The sequence below is a fragment of the Balaenoptera ricei genome, chromosome 17 (assembly GCF_028023285.1).
Source record: "Balaenoptera ricei isolate mBalRic1 chromosome 17, mBalRic1.hap2, whole genome shotgun sequence".
Classification (NCBI taxonomy): Eukaryota; Metazoa; Chordata; class Mammalia; order Artiodactyla; family Balaenopteridae; genus Balaenoptera; species Balaenoptera ricei.
The window spans coordinates 54,340,936-54,361,764 of NC_082655.1; the positions used below are offsets into that span (position 1 = coordinate 54,340,936).

The window sequence follows — 20,829 nt, forward strand, 5'->3', positions numbered from 1 at the left end:
GGAATACCACGCAGCAATAAAAACAAACTACTGATACACATAATAATGGACTGATTTCAAGGTTATTCTGAGTGAAAGAGGCCTTACACAAAAGAGTATATATACTGTATGATTCCACTTATATTAGGTTCTGGAAGGAGTATTAAATAATCTATGGTCAAAAAAAATGAGAAAAGTGATGGTGAGGGTGGGGAGTGCAGGAGAGGAATGCCTGTGAGCAGCAGCATGAGGGAACATTTTAGGACAGTGATGCTTACCTTCATAAAAGTTTGGGTAACAGGCCTACGTACTGTCAATTCAGGGAATACACACATCTCTATTTTACATCAAAAGTAAAAAAAAAAAAAAGAAAAAGTAAAAGTAAAAAACTGTAAAAATATACTGAACTATAATGATATGATACGCAGGCTTAAGTATTTAGGGGGAAGTATACTGATACGTGTGATTCACTTTAAAATGTGTCATAAAATAAGATAGTTTGATAAATGAGTAGATGGATAGACACATGATGAAATAAGTATAGTAAAATGTTGATGGTGGAATCTAGTTGGTGGGTATACTGCTAATTCACTAAGAAATTCTCTTAAATTTGCTCGAAGTTTTAAAATGTTCATAATAAAACAGTGGGGGAAAAATGAAAACTTAAAGACAAAACAGCCTTTCACAGAGAGAATTCTCAAAATCAGTGTAACAATTATAAGTCCAGTAATTAAGAACAATAACCATCATTATATTATAGCACATTTTCAGTAACTTTATGACTTCACTTATAATTTAAGTGTATATATCAACTGAAATTCAAATTGTATGTTTACCCTTTATACCAAGTAAGTTAGCAAACAAGAAGTCCTTCTCCTAAACATTTTTTATATGCATAGCAACAAATCATCCTTTTTCCCCCAGAGAGCTAGACTCCTATTCTTATTTATAAAGTAGGAAGAATTATCACTAACTGCATAAGAAGCATGACAGTGGAAAGAATATCAGATTGGATATCAGGACATTTGGGTTTGAAGTTCAACTCTGCCTCACTAAAATAAACGACTCTTAAATAAACTGAGTTTCTTTTCTATAAAACAAGAACAACGATATATTAATCCCTATCTACTTGATTGAGTTACTGTGAGAATGAAATGAGGATGGCATAAGAGAAGCTGAAAAGTTCACTTCAAATTTAGGTTATTAAGCTTAAATCTAAGTTCTGACATTGAGAAAGAAGAGTGAGCCATTCTAAGATGGAAGATGAAACCTGAAGAGATGAAGAGCCTAGTATCTCAGTAATATATCAATGATGTCAAAGAATGCATCTGCCAGCATTCTTGTCCCAGTTCTACTACAATCTACCTCTGTGGCCCAAATTGAAATCTCTAGGGATTTTTGGCACACAGAATCCTTATAGTCTTATTCACGCACCCACCTAAGGTAGACCTCATGTTTGTCAAGCATTGCTAATGTTATAGCTAAGACAATAGTTCAGGATTATTAAAAACCAATTGAACCATAATCATTCCATAAGCATTTTCCACTACCCACCATTTTCAGAAAAAATTTAAATATTAAAATTCAACTACAAATTTCTAGGTCAAACTGACTTTTGACTAATAGCCTTTCAGGCCTATCCCACAGTCTTTCTCCCCCATGTCCAGGTAGGGGATAAAGGAAAAATCCATTGCATTCTGGGAGGTGTAGTGTTTAAGGAAACAACTGTCAGTATAGATCAGAGCAAGAATGCTAGAGAGAAGGTTGGAGACTCAAATAGTAGAAAATTCTAGGAATTACAGATCATCCACATAGTTCAAAGATTTCTAAAAACCAGAGAACCAGTAGCAGGCGTAAAAAAGGATTAGTATTTCAAGAAAGCAGAGGTTATTTGGTAAGGGTCTGCTGCAAACAGGAATTGAAGCAGGAATTATATAAAATAACTTGCCATTTAGCTATAGGTTATAGAAGTGGTTTTGACCATGAAACAACTGAAGAGAAAGTAGAGGCCAAAAGTAGCTCACGTAGCCTCTATGTTAATAAGCACTGAATCCAAAGAGTTCTATTTACTTGAAATAAAAGGTGGGTGGGTGGAAATAATGTGAAGTACAGCAGAACAACAAAGGAATTACATAATGAAGATTTGAAGGAGGACATTAAGGAAAATGAGTGAAAAAAGTATGTTTTTTCTACCGCTACTACAATAGAATCCTATTTTAAAGAAAAAAAAATAAACTTACACACCAATGCAATAAATATAGATTGTTTCTGGTGGGTCAGCTTGTATGCAATTTTATTGCACATTTTCTTACTATTTTTTCTTCAACAAACACATTGCTTAGAAAAGTAGGAAAAATATTTACTTCATTGAGAAGCTGTAAAATTTGGTCATCTAATTTCTGAAGTTTCATCTCATTCTGAAAATCACTTTCATTATTAACTTTCTCTGGCGCAGAAGAAGGACACACAGATATAAAGGATGCCAAACCAGTATCTGCTGGTGTACTTGCAAAGTGATCCAAGGGAGCTACTTCATCGATAGGTGGTGTTACCACTGGCATACTGTCAATGATCTATGACACAGAAACAAACCAAAATCCTTTAAATTTATATTTATTTATTAATTAAAATTTGAAGATATCTTTTATATTAGAAAAAAAAAACTGTACTATACCTCATCTTCACTTATATTTAGGGGAGAGTCAGAAGAAACTAAATTATCCAAAAGACCTTCAAAGCACTGTAGGCGTGATGAGTTTATTTCTGCCATATTTACTGGTTCACCAAATATGTTCTTACAATCTAGGATTCTAAGCTGTGGCAAAGTCTGGAGCATAACTGCTCTGTACCCTTGGAAACAAATCATTCAAAATGAAAACTCAAGCACAGAAAGAAAGGTTAATTATTTCTAGAACGAAGTAAATTTATCAGCTACCAGATATATCACCTGAATGATAAAATTAGTCCTGGAATGCAACTAATAAACGTGTAATAAAAAACTACTTAGTTCTTCTCTAGTACATAATCATTAAATACAAAACAAACAAAACACTACCCCCCCCAATCCCTCCCAAACAACCCTCCTGATGAAAGTCAGAAAGTTAAAATATCATCATTTCTGGATCTATCTTTCATAAAATTGCTGTAAAGCTATAAATGCATGAAACCAGTGGCAATTTATTCCAGACAGAAAGCCAAACATATCTCTTGTTTATTTGTAATATGATTAGTATAGATGTAAATCAGGATGATGAGAATAACAATCAGAGAAGCAAGAATTTTGCTAGTGAGGCCTAAGCATTAACAAACTTAAACATTCCTGCTTTCTCCTCTTAAATTCCATATAACTAGGATTAAAACAATCAATCAAGTATTTAAGAATATGTTTATTTTCCCTAATTACATATGAGAAGTCTGGCAAATTAACATTAATTTGGTGTTTAGGCTAATAGAAACACTTCAATTTTGATAAATTTTAAAACCAAGTAAAATAAAGTGGTTGGAAGAACTACAAAAGAAAGAAGTCTGGCAAATTCATGTTAGAAATTTTGAGGAAAGAAAAGTAATTTCAGTAATAATTCTGGGGGAAGGGCAACTGTGTTCAGAGAAATACCTCATCTAGGAAAGAAAATGAAAAACAAAGGTTCAGACTATAGGAACTAGAGGTTCTTGAGACGAGATTATTAGGAAAAAGAATCCAACTTGTGGGTCAGTAAATTAAAGTTGTCTTAGGAATAAGGTTTTTTTTCCAAGAAAAGGGTTTCCCCCCAAAATGGAAATCTGCTCTGATTTTTAGGGAGACTCTATCATTATATGGGCTTAGGAAAATAGTGGATCTCAAATCTAATACACTCTTCTGCAAAGTAAAATTATCAAAATAGGTTTCCATTCTGGCAAAAGCCTTCTCATAGCTGCATATTAATGAGAATACAGCCTCTGCAGCCAACTTCTACCCAAACACATCTTTAGAATGTATATTCATATTCTACGTTTGTATCTTATTGTTGGGTTAAGCAATTTGAGATAAGTGAGTTCTAGAAATGGCAGTCTGGTCTGCTTTATCTTTGCCAACCTCAATGATTTGGAATTAGGTCAAATGGCATTTCAGCAGCATCGTCTATATATCTTGTATCTTAATAAGTTTAAGCTCATATTAAGTTTAAGCTTTCTTCTTAAAAAAGTCATTTACTTGTTAATAATTTAACACATTCACATGGTATAAAATTCAAAAGGTACTCAGTAAAAAGTTTTCCTAACATTTCCTGATTCCCAGATGCCCTTTTCTCATTTCCTCATCCCTACCTACCTAATACTGAAGTTAGCCACTATTATCAGTTTTTTGTGTATCCTTCTAGATATTTTATATATATATACTCAGCAAACACACACACACACACACACACACACACGTGTTATCCTTTGCACACAAATGGGAGCGTACTATACACAATGTTTCGCAACTTGCTTTTCTTTCTCTTAACAGTAGTATATCTTGGAGATATCTGCTTATCAGTAGCTAAAGAGATTCTATATTCTTTTTTATGGCTGCTTAGTATTATACTATAAGAATATATCATAAGCACAATTTAATTTTGAGGCATTCACTTATCAAATATAAAACTGTCTAAAGAGAATTACTTATCTCTTCAGCTTGTATTCCTCTTTTAACAGCAATTTAGTTTGTCTTAATAAAATAATTTATTTGCAATTATACTTTTCCAAATACATAATAAAAAGTTGCAAAGCTTAAGACAAATTCAAGGAGGTCATAAATACAAGTTGCAGGAAATAAAAGAGCTCTGAAAATCAACTGTTACAAAAAGTATTAAATTAATCGATCATACCTGGTAAATGACAGACAGGATTATCTTCTCCATTTTTCTCCAAAATAAGATTAGTCAAGAAGTGCAATCCTACTGTACACTGAAGTAGGTGATGGATACTATCTATACAATTACTATGTAGGTCAATATATCTAAGTTTATGTTTAATTCCATGAAGGGGCATCAAACCTGCAACAGGAAAAAAATTTTTTTGATGTCACAACAGTAATTTTTCTAACAGCTAACTAAAAATAATTTTTATATAAGTTGTATTTCAAGAGGCAAAGGAGTAGCATTAATAAGACCCTTCTGTAAACAGCTATATCTAATGAACAGGGTATCAGCAAAGTCAATTGTTGTTTTGAAGAAACAAAGGTTTGGCATCGCTTTGAGGCCTTAGCCCAGGGGTACCTGGGCTCTGTTTAAACAAAACAAATGAGCCTCCCCAGGCCCATGTACTTTTTTTTTTTTTTTTTTTAAACATCTTTATTGGAGTATAACTGCTTTACAATGGTGCGTTAGTTTCTGCTTTATAACAAAGTGAATCAGTTATACATATACATATGTTCCCATATCTCTTCCCTCTTGCATCTCCCTCCCTCCCACCCTCCCTATCCCACCCCTCTAGGTGGTCACAAAGCACAGAGTTGATCTCCCTGTGCTATGCGGTTGCTTCCCACTAGCTATCTATTTTACGGGCCCATGTACTTTTATGAGAATAAGAATAAAGCAATGGCTTTAGGCTCTCAACACATTATTTTAAATTAGGAGACATAAGCTAACACTCCAATTTCATTGGTTTGAGCATAAAATAAATATAAATAGCACCCATTTGATTTAGCTCCCTGGTAACATTTCTTGCATGAGATTATCTAGAGCATGGTAATGTTAGAAACTAGGTTTGTAGCAGAGGCTACTGGTTCCTGGCACATCTCCCTGGCCAGCCTGACTTCAGCTGCAGCTGTGGTGGACAGGGGCCATGCCTCAGAATTTTCTTCAAAATGGAGCTTGTTGAGCAAGAGTTTAGCTCAGAAGTGTGAAGGAGTTAACACCTCCAGGAACCCCTCAAAACAAAAGGAGAATCATCCATGGCTGAATGCCCTAGCCTTCCTTCTTTTGGAAGGGCCATTCTGAGATACACTCTACACTGTTCAGATGAAGGTCTTATTTTTCAATTTTGCCTAGTTTAGTACTCTCCATGTATAAATTCAACTTTACTCACCTTTTTTTTTTTTTTTTTCCCCTTCAATTTCTTCAACCTGACTGGAATACTCTTCTCTCCTCAATGATCTTTATCATATCTGGCTAACTTCTACTCATCTGTTTTACAGGGTTGCCTCTTTTATTTTCTTCATAGTCCTCATCACTAACTTCTGTTCATCTGTCACACCCTCAGAAAAGTCTCTGACCACTCACTACAGGATCAGATTTCCTGTCAAGCATTCTTATGAGTACTCAGCATTTCTTCTTAATTTACCATCACATTTCTAAGTTCCTGTTCCATGTTACTCATTCTTTCTCTTATGTTGCAGCTTCATGTCCCTTTTATGTTTTGATTTTAAAGTGCCCCAGGGCGCATTCCTGGTCACCCCCTTCTCTATTCATACACTCTCCAGAATCTCCTATAGTGTCAAGGCAACAAACACCACTGATGTGCCAAACCTGCAACACCACCCCTGATGCCCTACCCCAAACCCGCAGGTCACACACATACACACACATATATCTAATAGGGCTCTCGAATTTAAGATAGGATCCTTCATTCTTACCCCTTCATCTCTAAACCTGTTCCTCCTCCAGTCTTCCCCATGTCAGGAAATAGTACCATCATCCACCCGTTACTACAAAGAAAACTCTTAATTATCTTTGATTCCTTTTCCCTTCATCTCATCTCAATCCATCAGCAAGTTCTATGAACTCCACATGCAAAGCATAATGTATGTACTCCTCTATATTGTTTCCATCCTAGTCCAAGTCTCCATCATCTCTCATCCAGACCACTGGAATAGCTTCTTGTCACCTGACTTTCACCCCTGTCCTACTGAAGTCCATTCTTCACCTACTCAGCAGCCAAAGTGATCCTTTAGACAGATGTATTGAGTCACTTACTTGTTTAAAGCCTTCCAATGGTTTCCTATTGTACTTAGAATAATATGCAAACTTTTTACCCTGCTTATGAAGCTGTACGTGATCTCACTTTTGCCTGTTTTGTTATCTCTTTTCTTAGCACATTAATCCCTCATTTGCTATGCTCTAGCCACAGCAGCCTTCTTTCTGCCTTTATCATGGCAAGCTTGATCACGCCCTAGTGTTTTTGCATGTTCTTAATTGTATGAACTGTCATTATTTACTTACTGAAGTGTTTCTGAACATATAAAATATTATCATTCTAAGAATTATCTATTAGAACTTAATAGGTTTGCAGAAAATATATACAGTAGAGTTTGATGTGCTTTAACAAACATATACGGTTACGTAACCCCTACAATGGAGATACAGAACATTTTCATCACCCAAATCACTGTGTCCCTATGTAAATCAATCTTCTCTCCTCATCTTCAACCCCTGGTAACTAATGATCTCATTTCTGCCCCTGTATCTTTGGCTTTGTCAGAATATCGTATGCATGGAATCATACAGTGTAATCTTTTGTGTCTGGCTCCTTTCACTTAGCATAATTCTTTTTAGATTTATCTATGTTGCTGCATATATCAATAGTTCATTCCTTTTTATTGCCAAGTAGTATTCCATCCTGTGGACGTATCACAATTTGTTTATCCATTTACCAGGTAATAGACAAATGGGTGGTTTCTAGTTTTTGGAGATTATGAATAATCATATAAACATGATTATATTAAAAAGTGATATAATCATATTAACATTCATGTACAGGTCTTTGATTAGACATGTTTTCATTTTTCTTAGGTAAACAACTAGAAGTAGAAATGCATGATTATATGCTAAGTATTTGTTTAACATTATAAGAAACCTTCAAACTGTTTTCCAAAGTAGCTTTACCATTTTGAATTCTACCAGCGATGTATGCAAGTTCTAGTTGCTCCACAATCTCACCAGCGGTTTGTATTTTAAGTTTTTAAAAGTATATCTATTCTAGTAGGTATGAAGTGGATCTCATTATGATTTTAATTTGCATTTCCTTAATTACTAAGGATGCTAAACATTTTTTTTATCATGGGCTTGTTTGCAACTTGGATATCCTCTTGGAGAAGGGTCTGCTCAAATCTTTTGCTTATTTTTTTGGGGGCGTTTGACATGATCTCATTTATTTGTTTTACTTCCCCACTACAATGTAAGCCTTGTGATAAGAACTTTATCTATTTGTTGTTGTTATTTTTTCATCACTAAAGAAGTAAATGAATGAACTATATTATCCAAAATTCACATCTTTCAGTTAAGGAAATTGCATCCAAAGAACAATATACTTTGCTCAGCATCACACAGCAGAGACAGAGCTACAGTTAATAGTCAATTCTAATACTTTCACATTTTGGGGGAAAAAGGTATTTAAAAATTAAAATACCATTGCTACCTTGGTTAAGGGTAGGGACTAAGTCATTGTATTTTATTTTTTTGTGTACTAAATACCTGGCGTAGGGTCGTATTTTTCTAGCAGGGGAGAAAAACAAACAAATGAATAATAAGACTGTTTCAAATATTGATAAGGATTATGAAGATAATTAGAGAAATTCTGCTAGTTCTGACAGATAATTTTAAAAATTATCATAAAACTCCGTTCATTTTATCAGTGTATCACTTTAATCAATTAAAAGATTAACAATTTTTAACCTTCTTATATATGGTAAAGTCAAAAAGAAAATAAAAAAAAAATCCTGGGACTTCCCTGGTGGTCCAGTGGTAAAGAGTCCACCTTCCAATGCAGGGGATGCGAGTTCGATCCCTGGTCAGGGAACTAAGATCTCACATGCTGCGGGGCAACTAAGCTCGTGTGCCACAACTACTGAGCTTGCGCGCCTCAACTAGAGAGCCCGCATGTCGCAAACTGCAGAGCCCATGCGCTCTGGAACCTGCGTGCCACAGCTATGGAGCCCACGTGCCACAGCTAGAGAAGAAAAACCTGCATGCCACAGCTAGAGAGAAGCCCACACGCCACAACAAAAGATCCCGCATGCCTCAACTAAGACCTGACACAGCCAAAAAAATAAATTAAATAAATAAATAATAATAAATCTTTAAAAGAAAAAAACCCTTGATTGTTAATTTGCTATAGGCTTTGGAATGCTATATACCTACACTGTCCAATACGGTAGCACTAGCCACATGTGGCTTTTTAAATTTAAATAAAAATTTAATTAAAATTAAATAAAATTACAAATTCAGTTCCTCAGTGTACTAGCCACATTTCAAGGGCTCAAAGGCCATATCTGTCTACTGACTGCCATACCAGATAGCACAGATACAGAATATTTTCATCATTGTAAAAAGTTCTGCTGGAACTATTCCTCTCTACATAATAGTATATTAATTATCTAAGATTAAAACATTATTCTCCCAAAGTAGGTTCTTTCTAACCAAGTTTTTTCTGTTACTGATTACTCTGGTTTTTATTCCTAGTTTTTTATCCAGCTGTAGCTTTAGCACCAACAAAAACCAAATATGACTGAGAAACACCCTCTAGATAAGATTTTTGGTCAAAAATTGGATTATTCAGTTCTTCAATATGCATAGCTCAGTCTAACTCATTATACGTGGCAAATACTCAGCATTATAGAAAACATAAGCATATCTACTTACCACTAAGATCATTTATGTGGTTATAAGATAAATTCAGTCTAGTCAGATTAGTTAGTGCTTCAAGTCCTAAAATAAAATAAAGCCATTATAAGATTCAAATAATCAATTAATTAGAGTTATATGGTATTACAATACTATTTCAGACTGCTCTGAAGCAAATCTACAGTCTGATAACAGTGAAATCAATTCTGTTGGTATTTTACAAAATAATTTTTTAAAAATTGATAATTTTTCCAGAAGAAAACTTTTTATATAGAGTTTTAGGGTCAGTTTTGAAAAGTTTATGATAATACTTATCCCATTCTTTTGGGAAGAAGATGAAAAATGGACTTAAATCAGCTCCCCTATGCAAAGTATTAGATGAAAATCACTTACAAACCTTCTATTCTTGTGATCAAATTGCAGGACAAGTTTAAAGTACGTAGTTTTGTCAGTGTGTTTAGCCCTTCAATTTGACTTATTTGATTAGATGACAGATCTAAATGTTGTAAATTCCAAATGTGATCAATGGCTTTGATCTTCGTGATGTTATTGCAATGAAGATTGATGGCATGAAGGTCTGAATCTAAGGATAACTCTGATATGCTACAAAGGAAAATATATATTATCAAAAACAAGTAAAAAATGGATTAAAAATCATGACCAAATAACTAAAATTAACCAAACAGTATGTAGATAGTAAGTATGTGCTCTATTCATTCTATAATAAAATTCTTCCTACTTGTGGTAGCCTTGAAATGTCTCATAAGGTACAGTGCTTCTTACAACTAACCAGTATTTTGGACCATTATCAAGAGAGGCATGGGATACCGGGCATTTCTAGCTTTTATATGCAAACAAAGTCATCAGCACTGAGTGAAAGCAGTTATTTGTAAAGTCAGTTCCTAGAATCATAACACCCCAAGATCAATTTTGCTGTGTTACTTGAGTAAATGAATTACCACCCCAAGATCAAATCTGCACTCTACCACTTTTGCTGTGTTACTTGAGTAAATGAATTACCTGTTTCCTCTGCCCATTTAATCCTCAGAACAACTCCAAGCAGTAGGTATCAAAGGATGCCACGGTTTACAGAAATTAAATAACTTGTCCAAATTCTTGTAGCTATTACCAAATTGAGCCAGTATAAATACAGATCTGGCACTAGAGTTTACAATCTTATTCTCTTCACTGTCTGCTATGACTGTTTAACCCAGAATGTAGTTGATTTCAAAATAAACCACTAGTTATTGCTATTCGTAGTGCAACAGTCCCTGTCCTCCCTTGCTGAAATTTGGAAAGCATCTCCTCTAAATGGAACTCATCTCTTCATGCTGTCAATTACTGCTATTTTTAACTGGAACCTCTTCTGAAGATAGGAGTTCCAGGGATATAAACTACAGTGCACATAATTCAGAGATGCTTGAACTGGGACACACAATGTCATTGGCATCTGTTCTATGTTCTATAGCAGCTATAGTAAAGCTGTAGGAAATCTAGTAGCAGGAAAATGAGAAGTTTAGCAGTCAGGGAGTAAAGGGAAAACAAGGAATTCAAGTTTGCTTCCAAATTTGCATTAAGAATCTCAAATTTAAAATTAAAACACGAAAAGTATGAATATGACATAAGGTCATTCAACTTATCCTTTAGTCTTCAGACTGAAGCACATAAGAACCCCTGGCAGAAAATGATAAAGCATTTCTAAATTTCAAACTAGCAATCTCTAAATGTGACTGTTTTAAATATTTTCCAATTATCTTGCTTCTGTCATTTACTGAGCTATTATTTAGTGCCAGACTTTATGCTATTAACACATGCTCTTAATGACAGCCATCTATTTTCTGAAGCATTTCGGTTTCTGGAAATTAGTATTGTGCATATAATATAGTATAGTCGAAAAAGCAGACAGTGAAATTAGATAGAAATGGTTTTGAATTCAAACTTAATCCAGCTGCATGATGTTGGGAAAATTATAAAGATCCTCTGAATCTCAGATCTGTCCCTCATAAAATTACTACCTTGCAGAATTGTTGTGAAGATTTGTGATAATATATGTAACATGGATACACAAATGGCATTCAGTAAATGGCAGCTATTATTAAATATAAATATAAATATTCTTTTGAAAAACACCTTCCTGGGGCTTTCTGGCAAATTTTAGATCAGGATCCAGAACAAGTTGCTTTAATTATCAGCAAGGTGCACAGAGAGGGCAGGCAACAAAGGAACAGTGTGTGGAAAGGCACAGAGAAGTCTACTATGGAGCTGCCCGCATGTAGCTTAGTGTGGCTAATCACAGGGTGTAACCGGAGAAAGGTTAAGAGGCAAGACTGAAAAGGCAGAGAGGGACCAATCAGCAACGCAGAACCAAGAGCCTAGTATCGTGAACAAATTTGGACTGCATGAAAGAGGAAAGCGGTGAACTAAATATGTTATGTTTAGTATTTTCAATAAGTATAACAGTATGTGTATCACAGGGCTCTGCAAAGTAGAAATTAGACCAGGAGCTAATAGAATCAAGGCAAAACCAATGAAGAGCAGCACACTCTTGCTTTACGGTTGCCAGAGATACTACTTTGCCACTTTCTGTCATAGAGAAAGAGCAAAGAAGAGAGGACAGAACCCGCGAAGACCAACAATTACAGGGCAAGCAAAGAAATAATTGCCAGTAAAGAAAGGAGAACCAGCGAAAAAGGGAGGATGGTCAAACGCCGGCAGGGAACCAGGACGTGGGGCAGTTTCCAGGGTGCTCATTAGTCCCTGGAGGAAAGGAAAGGGGGCTCGCTGGATTTGGATCTGGCACTTCAGCAGCGCAGTTGTGGCGGAGAACGGCGGGCGACAGCCAGACGCCTTTGCGTGCGGTCTCCGTAAAGCTGCCCCGCGCCTCCGTTCCACCGACACCGCCCGCTGCCCACGGCCCCTGCCCACGGCCCCTGCCGTGCGGTCTCCGGTAAAGCTGCCCTTTACCTCCGCAGGCCTTTGTCCATGAAGCACAGATCCCCGCAGCTGCTCTCGCCGTCCTCATTCTCGACTTCCGCCTCCAGCGGCACCTCCATGGCACCGGCGACGCGGAGCTGGGTCTTAACCCGCGCCCAGCGCTGGGTCGGAAAGGCCGGAATACGCCTCCCGGGGGCGCGGAAGTCCGGCCCTAGGGGGCGGCCGAGGACCCTCCCTCCAACCGACAGCCGGCACTTTCCCGCCCCGACGGTGTCGCAAAGCCAGAAGCCTGAGCTTCCCCAACGAGGGCTTCCCTCCCTTTTACGGTATCTACGGCGCGACTCCCGAGCCTTGCCGTAAAGCGAAACATTTTGCCTGGCCTTTGGTGGTTGGGGAAGGAATGGGTCTTACCTTTGTGGCTCTTCTGTATGATTTTTGCATTGTAAGCGACTGACTTCTGAAGGCGATTTCACAGCAGTTTGTTTTTACAGACCTATAGTCTTACACACCTATAAGTTGTTCCCCCAGGTTATTGCGTCTACTGGATGCCTTACTTGTGCCAGGCACCTCCCTATGCAGTGAGGAATAAGATGAAGCCCATTCTCGTTCCTGGAAGCATTCATAGTTCAGTGGAGGAAGGAGACTTGCTGTGCAGCAGGGCCAGTGCTAGGAATAGCACAGAAGCATTTAAGCCAACTGTATATTCCTGTGGGTAGTGGGAATGTTTTATAAAAGGAAGTCATTAGTAGATGACTGATCAGAGTCTTGCTAGCTCACAGTGTGTTCTGGACAGAATGGCATTCCAGGTAGGAAAACAATACCCAAATAAGGTGCAAGAACCCTCCTGGTTACATTGCTTTCTGAGTCAAGGGAATATTTTTTTAAATCTGGTTACTCTTTTTTTTTTTTAAATTAATTAATTAATTAATTTATCGCTGTGTTGGGTCTTCGTTTCTGTGCGAGGGCTTTCTCTAGTTGCGGCAAGTGGGGGCCACTCTTCATCACACTGCGCGGGCCTTTCATTATCGCGGCCTCTCTTGTTGCGGAGCACAGGCTCCAGATGCGCAGGCTCAGTAATTGTGGCTCACGGGCCTAGTTGCTCCACGGCATGTGGGATCCTCCCAGACCAGGGCTCAAACCCGTGTCCCCTGCACCGGCAGGCAGACTCTCAACCACTGCGCCACCAGGGAAGCCCAAGGGAATATTTTTAAATGGAGACAAAATGTTTATCTCAACCCTGGACCAGTCACTATCCTAAACTAAAATCTTCCGTGGTTCCCCATTGGTGACGGAAGAAATTTTCACATACTGAGGCATGGGGAAGTCATTCTGGCTTATAGATGATTTGGCTTTATGCTAACTGGAACAGCCTACCTTACGTCAAACATGCATTGTACATCTGCTTTAACCATTAAAGGAAAGAATGCATTTAAAAATCAAAATGGATTAACTGATTCAGGCATTCAAAATGGAGCTGAGCAGCCGTTGTAGATGTGGTTTCAAACATATTCCTGCATCTTCCAGAACTTGAATTTTCTGAACTGTATCAAACTCAAGGACACCACCAGCTGTTTTCAAAACAATATCTGCTAGCAGCTGCCAGCTGCAACATTATGGTCTCAAAGTCTCCCCTTGTAACTATGCAACCATTTCAGACCCCAACCTAACCTTGATTAACAAACACCCTTACTTCTTAACCAGCTCCAAGCCCAATTCTTGACAATTTATATAATTTTGCTGTTTTTTGCTTTCCCCATTTTGTTGTCCAGCAGAACATAATTCAAGTACTTCTTGAATCTGTGTCCCCTGGGCTATAGTTCTTAGTTTGGCTGGAATAAAACTCTTTCCTATTTTTATTATAGATCATTTATTGATTATCATTGGCCGTCAAATAAAGGGCTAACTTTCTAATGTTGAAGATATATCCAGACTTAACTGTCATTATTCTCCTATTGTTTAGCTGTACCTAATATATTCTAAAACTTGTAGCCACAATTCACTATTTCCTATAGCTACATGCTTTACCATGTGTCTGCAACTCCTTTTAACAAGAGGTAGAGGTATAAACTCTTTACTGGATCCTTGATTCTGGGCTTACATGTTACTTTTTGTTTTGGTCAATAGAATTCATTGGAATTCTAGTGCTAGTCCCAAGACATCTAATGCTAGGCCTCAGGACATCTTGCACACTTCTGCTCCTTCTCTTGGAAGACTGCCTGAGCTGCCATTTGAGCAAGCTACATGTAGCAGAAACAAGTCACCCCAGCTAAGGACACACAGATGCATGCATGAGCCCGGAAGCAGCTAGCTGAACCAGTGCAAATTGCCAAATAACAGAAATAGGAGCTAAATAAAGGGTTTTGTTTTGTTCTGGAGGAGATAGGATTAGATGACAGATAAGTCACTAATACGATAACTGAATATCAATTAAAATAGAGATTTTTTTCAATGAGGATAAGTATTATAGTCTAACCTAAAACAAACAACTGATATAAGAAACAAGTCATTCTGCAATGATATTAAATGTACTGGATATTTCCTCCAAAATTATGTAATTAATTATAATTAATTAAATTAATTAATCAAGATATTTATTATAGTTAGTAGAGTTTAAAAATTGTAGATTGTATCTGGGTTACCTCAGCACTTAAAGGTTGATTGATTTTTCAGAATGATAATTTGATGAATTTGTACTTCTATTATTTGCCTGTTAAAATCACAAGTGCTTAGAAACCTGCAGTTTTGCTTCTAATTCTTTATCTGCAAAACAAAAATTATTAAAGTAGTTTCTATAGGAGATCTCAGTTCTAAAATTCAAAAAACCTATCATTAATAGGTTGTAATTGTAAATAATTGTAATTGTAAATAATCTGTAATCAACTCTTTTCAATAACTACATTCTGCAGTTTTATTTTATATTTTTAAATTGTACTTCAATCTGCCTTGGACTTGCTTTACATGATATCTATGATGTATTCATGGGTGCAAAATGGGCAATATATCTGGAATCAATCTTACCAGTATGACATCAAGTATGAGATAGGCAGTCAGGCTGGGGCTGGTGAGATGGCATTGCTGGGGAGGTAGAGAGAATAGTATCTATTCTGTAAATGATAAGTTGTTTAGAAAAACTGACGTGTGGTGAGGGTGTATGTGTGCAAGAGAAGGCAGGAGATGAGGATAGAAAGTTAGGCTTGAGTCAGATCTTGGAGAACCTGCCATAGTCAGGTTAGGAGTTGATAGTTGGTCTGAAGGAAGGTGATGATGGAGTGATGGTGTGGTGGTTGCAGCAGCTGTGAGAGTGAGATTGAGAGGAGATGCAAGAAAACAAGATGAGTATTTAGGAAGGAAAATGACAGGATTAGATTTGTGTTTTATAACATGTCTAGAAACTGAGTGGAGGCTGGATTGGAGGGAAAAGATTGGCAGCAGGCGTTAAGAGACAGTTGCAGTAAACCAGCTGAGGAAAATGAAGGCCTGGACAAAGGACTGGGACTGATGGTAGAGAAAAAATACCTGAGGAGAAGTTAATAACATAGATTTTATAAACTTTGTTGACTGATTTGGATGCAGGGTAGAGGCAACTATAGTTGTTAACTTTTTCTTCATTGATATTTTTTGAATATCCTTTAGTGTTTTACCTCATTCCTGTGAGACCAAAATGTAATGGTGCTATTACATCCTGTTATTTACGTTTGTCTTTTTCTGTTAGAATCAACTAGCACTTTTATGCTAATTTCTCAGACAAGATACACAAAGGCATCATTTGGCTTTTTAACCATCTAAAAAATATATAAGCTTTTTTCAAAATAAAACCCAAAGCTTTAAAAATTTTATGATGACTTGATACATTCAGATCCCAGTGCAGAACATCAGGTCAATGGCATGGGAGCATAAGATCAGTCCCCTTTGTGATTTGTGGCCTTGAAAGAACTTGCATCACTCATGAATTCTAGTTACTTAGTTGTATGCACCACCCCCTCCAAACACTGGGTAGAGCATGCCAGAACGTCCTGGCCTTTCATGGCACTGCCAGTGGGGCTGGTTTTGGCATAGTTTGCTGGGGCAGCTAAGAACAAAGGAAAAGGGATGAGAGCCTTGCTGGGCACCCAGGCACAGCTCTGCTAGGTTGGGAGAAGGCCAGGGCTTGAGGCTTCTCCACAGGAAAGCAGGGAGAGCAGTGGAACTGCCTTCCATCCTGGCCCCTAGTTAGTACATCAGTTGGACACCAGAGGGAGTAAAAGACTATGGGCTCCTGCAGAAAGAGAACTAGAGACTAGAAAAACACTAGGAAAAATCTACAAAACAGAGTTGGTTTTTCAAAAAGATAAAATGAAGAAACTGTTAGACTAACAGAAAAAAAGAGGGAAGACTCATTAAGCTAAAAAAGATGCCCTACATTAGTTGATTAAGAAAGCATAATTATCTTAATGAAGCAAGGGTCATTTAGTAGATTCAATATTCTTTCATAATTTAAATCTTAGCAAGTGAAGGGTAGACGATGGTGCTGTAACTAAACAGCATTTTCTAAACACGTACAGCAAACATCATACTTAATATGAAGCATTAGAAGTATTCTCGTTAAAGTCATGAGCAAATCAAGGATTCCTGCTCTATTTTAAAAATGAACTAGAACCAATGCTGTAAGAAAGAAAAATATGTTTTAAGAATTTAAAAAGAAGAGATTAAACTGCTTTTATTTGCATAAGATATAATTTCCTGCATAGATTCTCTTGGATTTTCTAAATCAACATAGCAACAAAAATTGTAAGCTGTGGAATAAGTCTAGCAGGAAGTATGCAAAATTTTGTGTAAGAAACTGAAGTTTATCAAAAAGTTTAATCAAGAGAAACCTTTAATCATTATTATAAAGATGTCAATTTTCCCCAAATACACTTCAAATAAAATTCCATCATGAGAATCCCCACTGAATCTTTTATAGAACTTGACAAAATTATTCTAAAATGTATATGGTTTCAAAAATTAATTTTGAAGATGAAAAAGATATTTTATATTTGAAATGACTATAAAATTTTAATTCAAAAAGTTTTAATGATGATCTCTTCAAGTTCTTGATGGTCACCATCGATGAGAAATTTTGCTCACTCAAGTAAAAAATAAAACAAATTTACAAAATTATTTTTTTCACAGTCTTTTACTGTCTAACCTCACTGCTTCCCCACCTGCACTCCATGGACACCTAGAACCTGGCATAGAAAGTCTGAAATATATAGCCATATGGTAATAAGGTTTGAGCATCCATTCTTAAGGGATTAACAAAAAGTTTGATCCAAAGACTGAGGAAAGTAACAGAGGATCCAAGAGATCTTTTGAGGAAATAAAACTGTGCTCCACTTCTAGGGAAGGTCATCCCCAGCTCTGTGTGACTGAGAGTGGAGATCAAAGTCAGCACAAGCAGCCCAAATTCTCAGGGAGACAGCTACATTCAGTGAGGAATATTTCAATACCCCTTTAGGAGACAAAGATTCCTACCCCTATTGTGGCACTAAACATTAAAATGTTTCCACAGAAGAATCCTATTGCCCCCAGGAGTTGCATGCTTTCGCCTTTTTTTTTTTTTAATCCTGAAAAATAATTTTAAAATTTCATGTGCATTGCTGTGTCTTTATACTTTCCTTCCATGTTCCTGAAAGGCTCCCCAAACAGTGACATGGCCTTAATTTAGCCATCTCATCCTCCACAAGCGTTTTATTATTAAACCTAATTTGGTTTTAAAAATGATTTACTTGTGAATTGTTATGCAATGTTGTGACCTCTTTGAAGGCCAGAGTTAAAATGTTTCACACGTTAATTATTTTTAAAAAATTGTCTATGCCACGGAACAAGTTAGTCACAGCTAATTAAGAAAGGACGATTTCAAAGGTTCTGGGTGGAGAAGTCTCCACTGGAGGTATAACAATGATATTATTTAACTCAAATAATACTTTGTAGATGATTATTTAGGGAGGAAGTTGTAGTTTAATGGAAAGAATGTAAACTTTGCATTCAAGTGAGCAAAGGTTTGGATCCCACTCTGCCACTTACTTGCAGCATGGTTTTTAGCAAGTTGTGTTATTTTTTTAGAATCCACATTTCCTTATCTATGAAATGAAGATAACAATTTAATATTATAGTATAAGCTCCATAGTATTGAATGAGATAATATATGTGAAACATCTGTTGGATTACCTCACATATTAGGATTAATTACACCACAATTAGGATTAACTAGTATATCTATATTGGGCCTGAGTATATATGCAAACCAGTCTAGTATTAAATTTATGTAAGGCTACTGCTCTTCTACCAGTTTATAGGTATTAATTTACCCAATGTATATTTATTCATTAATTCAAACATTTATTCCTCCACTAATTTGGTAGCAGGATCAGCTATAGAGAAATTAACTTGTGATGTTTTGTTCATTTCACACATGGTATGTGAAGGAGCCAAAGATGACCTCTGCATACTGGACTCTAGGTTGTCTGCTTCCTCACAGCAGGCTGAAACCCATTAGCTCTAAAGCCAGCAAGCAAGTTTTTAAACATTCCATTGATTTAAATATAGTCCAAATAATCATATTTTAGCCATTTAGAACTTGCCTGCTTTGCATGCCCTGCGAAACTGCACACAACATCTGTTAGCACGAGTAAGGTAAGCTCAGGGCAATAAAGACTCTACATCACTGCTGCCCTTGGGAACTCTCTGATCCAGAGACTGCATGCTGTGCTGCTGAGTGACATCTTCTAGACGCACAAGCCTCTGTCTGATTCTCCTTTCCCCAGGAATTTTCTTGCCTTCCTCCCCTCCAGTGGCCTGCCATGGCCTCTGGGAAGTCTCATGCTGTGAGTGATTTCTCTCACTTGCAAACCAGTAAGAGTGCTGCCCAAGTAAGTCTTGTATGTGCTATCACAAGCTGATCTTATCTTTTCCCTTTATCAGCCTCAAAATCTCTAGACCCCCTAAAATGCAACAAATATTTATCTAGTACCCACTATATGAAGGATCAAAACAGTCAAACCTTCTATATTCTAGTCAGGACAAAGTACTTTCTTATTCTAGTCAGAGGAGAGGTAAGCAAACAAATAAACACACATGTATAATATATCAGGTGGTGATGAGTGATGGATGGTGACTGTGTGGAGGCAGAAGAGGTAGTGGTGTTGGTGTCTGTGTGGAAGGAAAGGGTTAATAGTTGGCAGATAAATATTTCCTCAACTACAAGCTATTTTTACCAGGTATTTCAGCTCTTCTGTAAAAAAAAAATGAGGCCACTTATAAAAAATAACTTCTATATAATCTTTGAAAGTGGCTTCATTGTAATATATAGTATAAAAGAAAGTGACTTTGCAAATAATATGAGCTTACTTTATCATTTTTGTTGAATGCTTACCATGCATTCAGAATCTCTACAAGGTCTGACAGAAGGGATTTTTATCTCAAAGCAAGTCATTAAAGACTGGAGACAGTGACTGCTTCTTCAACTGCAAAGATAGCAATACAAGACTTAAGGGAACATCAAAAATCAAGGAAACATGACAGCACCAAAGGAATACAATACTCTCCCAGTAACCCAAAGATATGGAGATCTGTGACTTACCAGATATAGAATTCAAAACAGCTGTTCTAAGGAAGCTCTTTGAGCTACAAGAAAACACAGAAAGACAAGTCAGTGAAATCAGGAAAGCAATAAAACAGTAAAACAATAAATGAATAAAATAAAAAGTTTAACATGGTGATAGAAATAATAATAAGAACCAAACAGAAGTTCTGGAGCTGAAGAATACAGTGAATGAATAGAAACATGCATTAGAGAGTATTAACAACAAAAAGGATCAATCAGAAGAAAGAATCTGTGAAGTAGAAGACAGGTCCTTTGAAATTATCCACTTAGAGGAGAACGTAGAATGGAGGATGCAAAAGAGTGAAGAAAACCTACATGAACTATAGGATACCATTAGAGAAATAATCTATGAATTATTAGAGTCCAAGAAGGACAAGAGATGGAGAAGGGGAACAGAAATCTTATTTATAGAAATAATGGCTGAGAACTTCTTAAATCTGGAGAGATATTTAAACATCCAAGTTCACAATGCTAATAGGTACTCGAACATTTCAATCCAAAATAATCTTCTCCAAGACACACTATAATAAAACTGTCTAAAATTAAAGGCAAAGAGAGAATTTTAAAAGCAAAAAGAGAAAAGAAAAATCTCTCATACAAGGGAACTCCCATCAATCTATCAGTAGATTTCTCAGCAGAAACCTTCTGGGCCAGGAAAGAATGGGATAACATATTAAAAGTGCTGAAAGTAAAAAAGTGCAAACCAAAAATACT

The 20,829-nt window shown here is 36.6% G+C and overlaps 1 protein-coding gene across 1 annotated transcript in view; it reads right to left on the reverse strand.

Annotated features, from left to right (window-relative positions):
- The window catches only part of LRRCC1 (leucine rich repeat and coiled-coil centrosomal protein 1), a 35,435-nt gene extending 22,349 nt beyond the window's left edge, over positions 1–13,086 (reverse strand). The window contains exons 1-7 of the mRNA XM_059902034.1: positions 13,046–13,086; positions 12,522–12,948; positions 9,955–10,160; positions 9,576–9,641; positions 4,824–4,991; positions 2,654–2,829; positions 2,343–2,552 (exon numbers count right to left, since the gene is read on the reverse strand). Coding sequence (XP_059758017.1) covers positions 2,343–2,552; positions 2,654–2,829; positions 4,824–4,991; positions 9,576–9,641; positions 9,955–10,160; positions 12,522–12,610 — 915 coding nt within the window. The 5' untranslated portion in view covers positions 12,611–12,948; positions 13,046–13,086. The remainder of the gene's footprint in view (positions 1–2,342; positions 2,553–2,653; positions 2,830–4,823; positions 4,992–9,575; positions 9,642–9,954; positions 10,161–12,521; positions 12,949–13,045) is intronic.
- Positions 13,087–20,829: the final 7,743 nt, after the last annotated feature.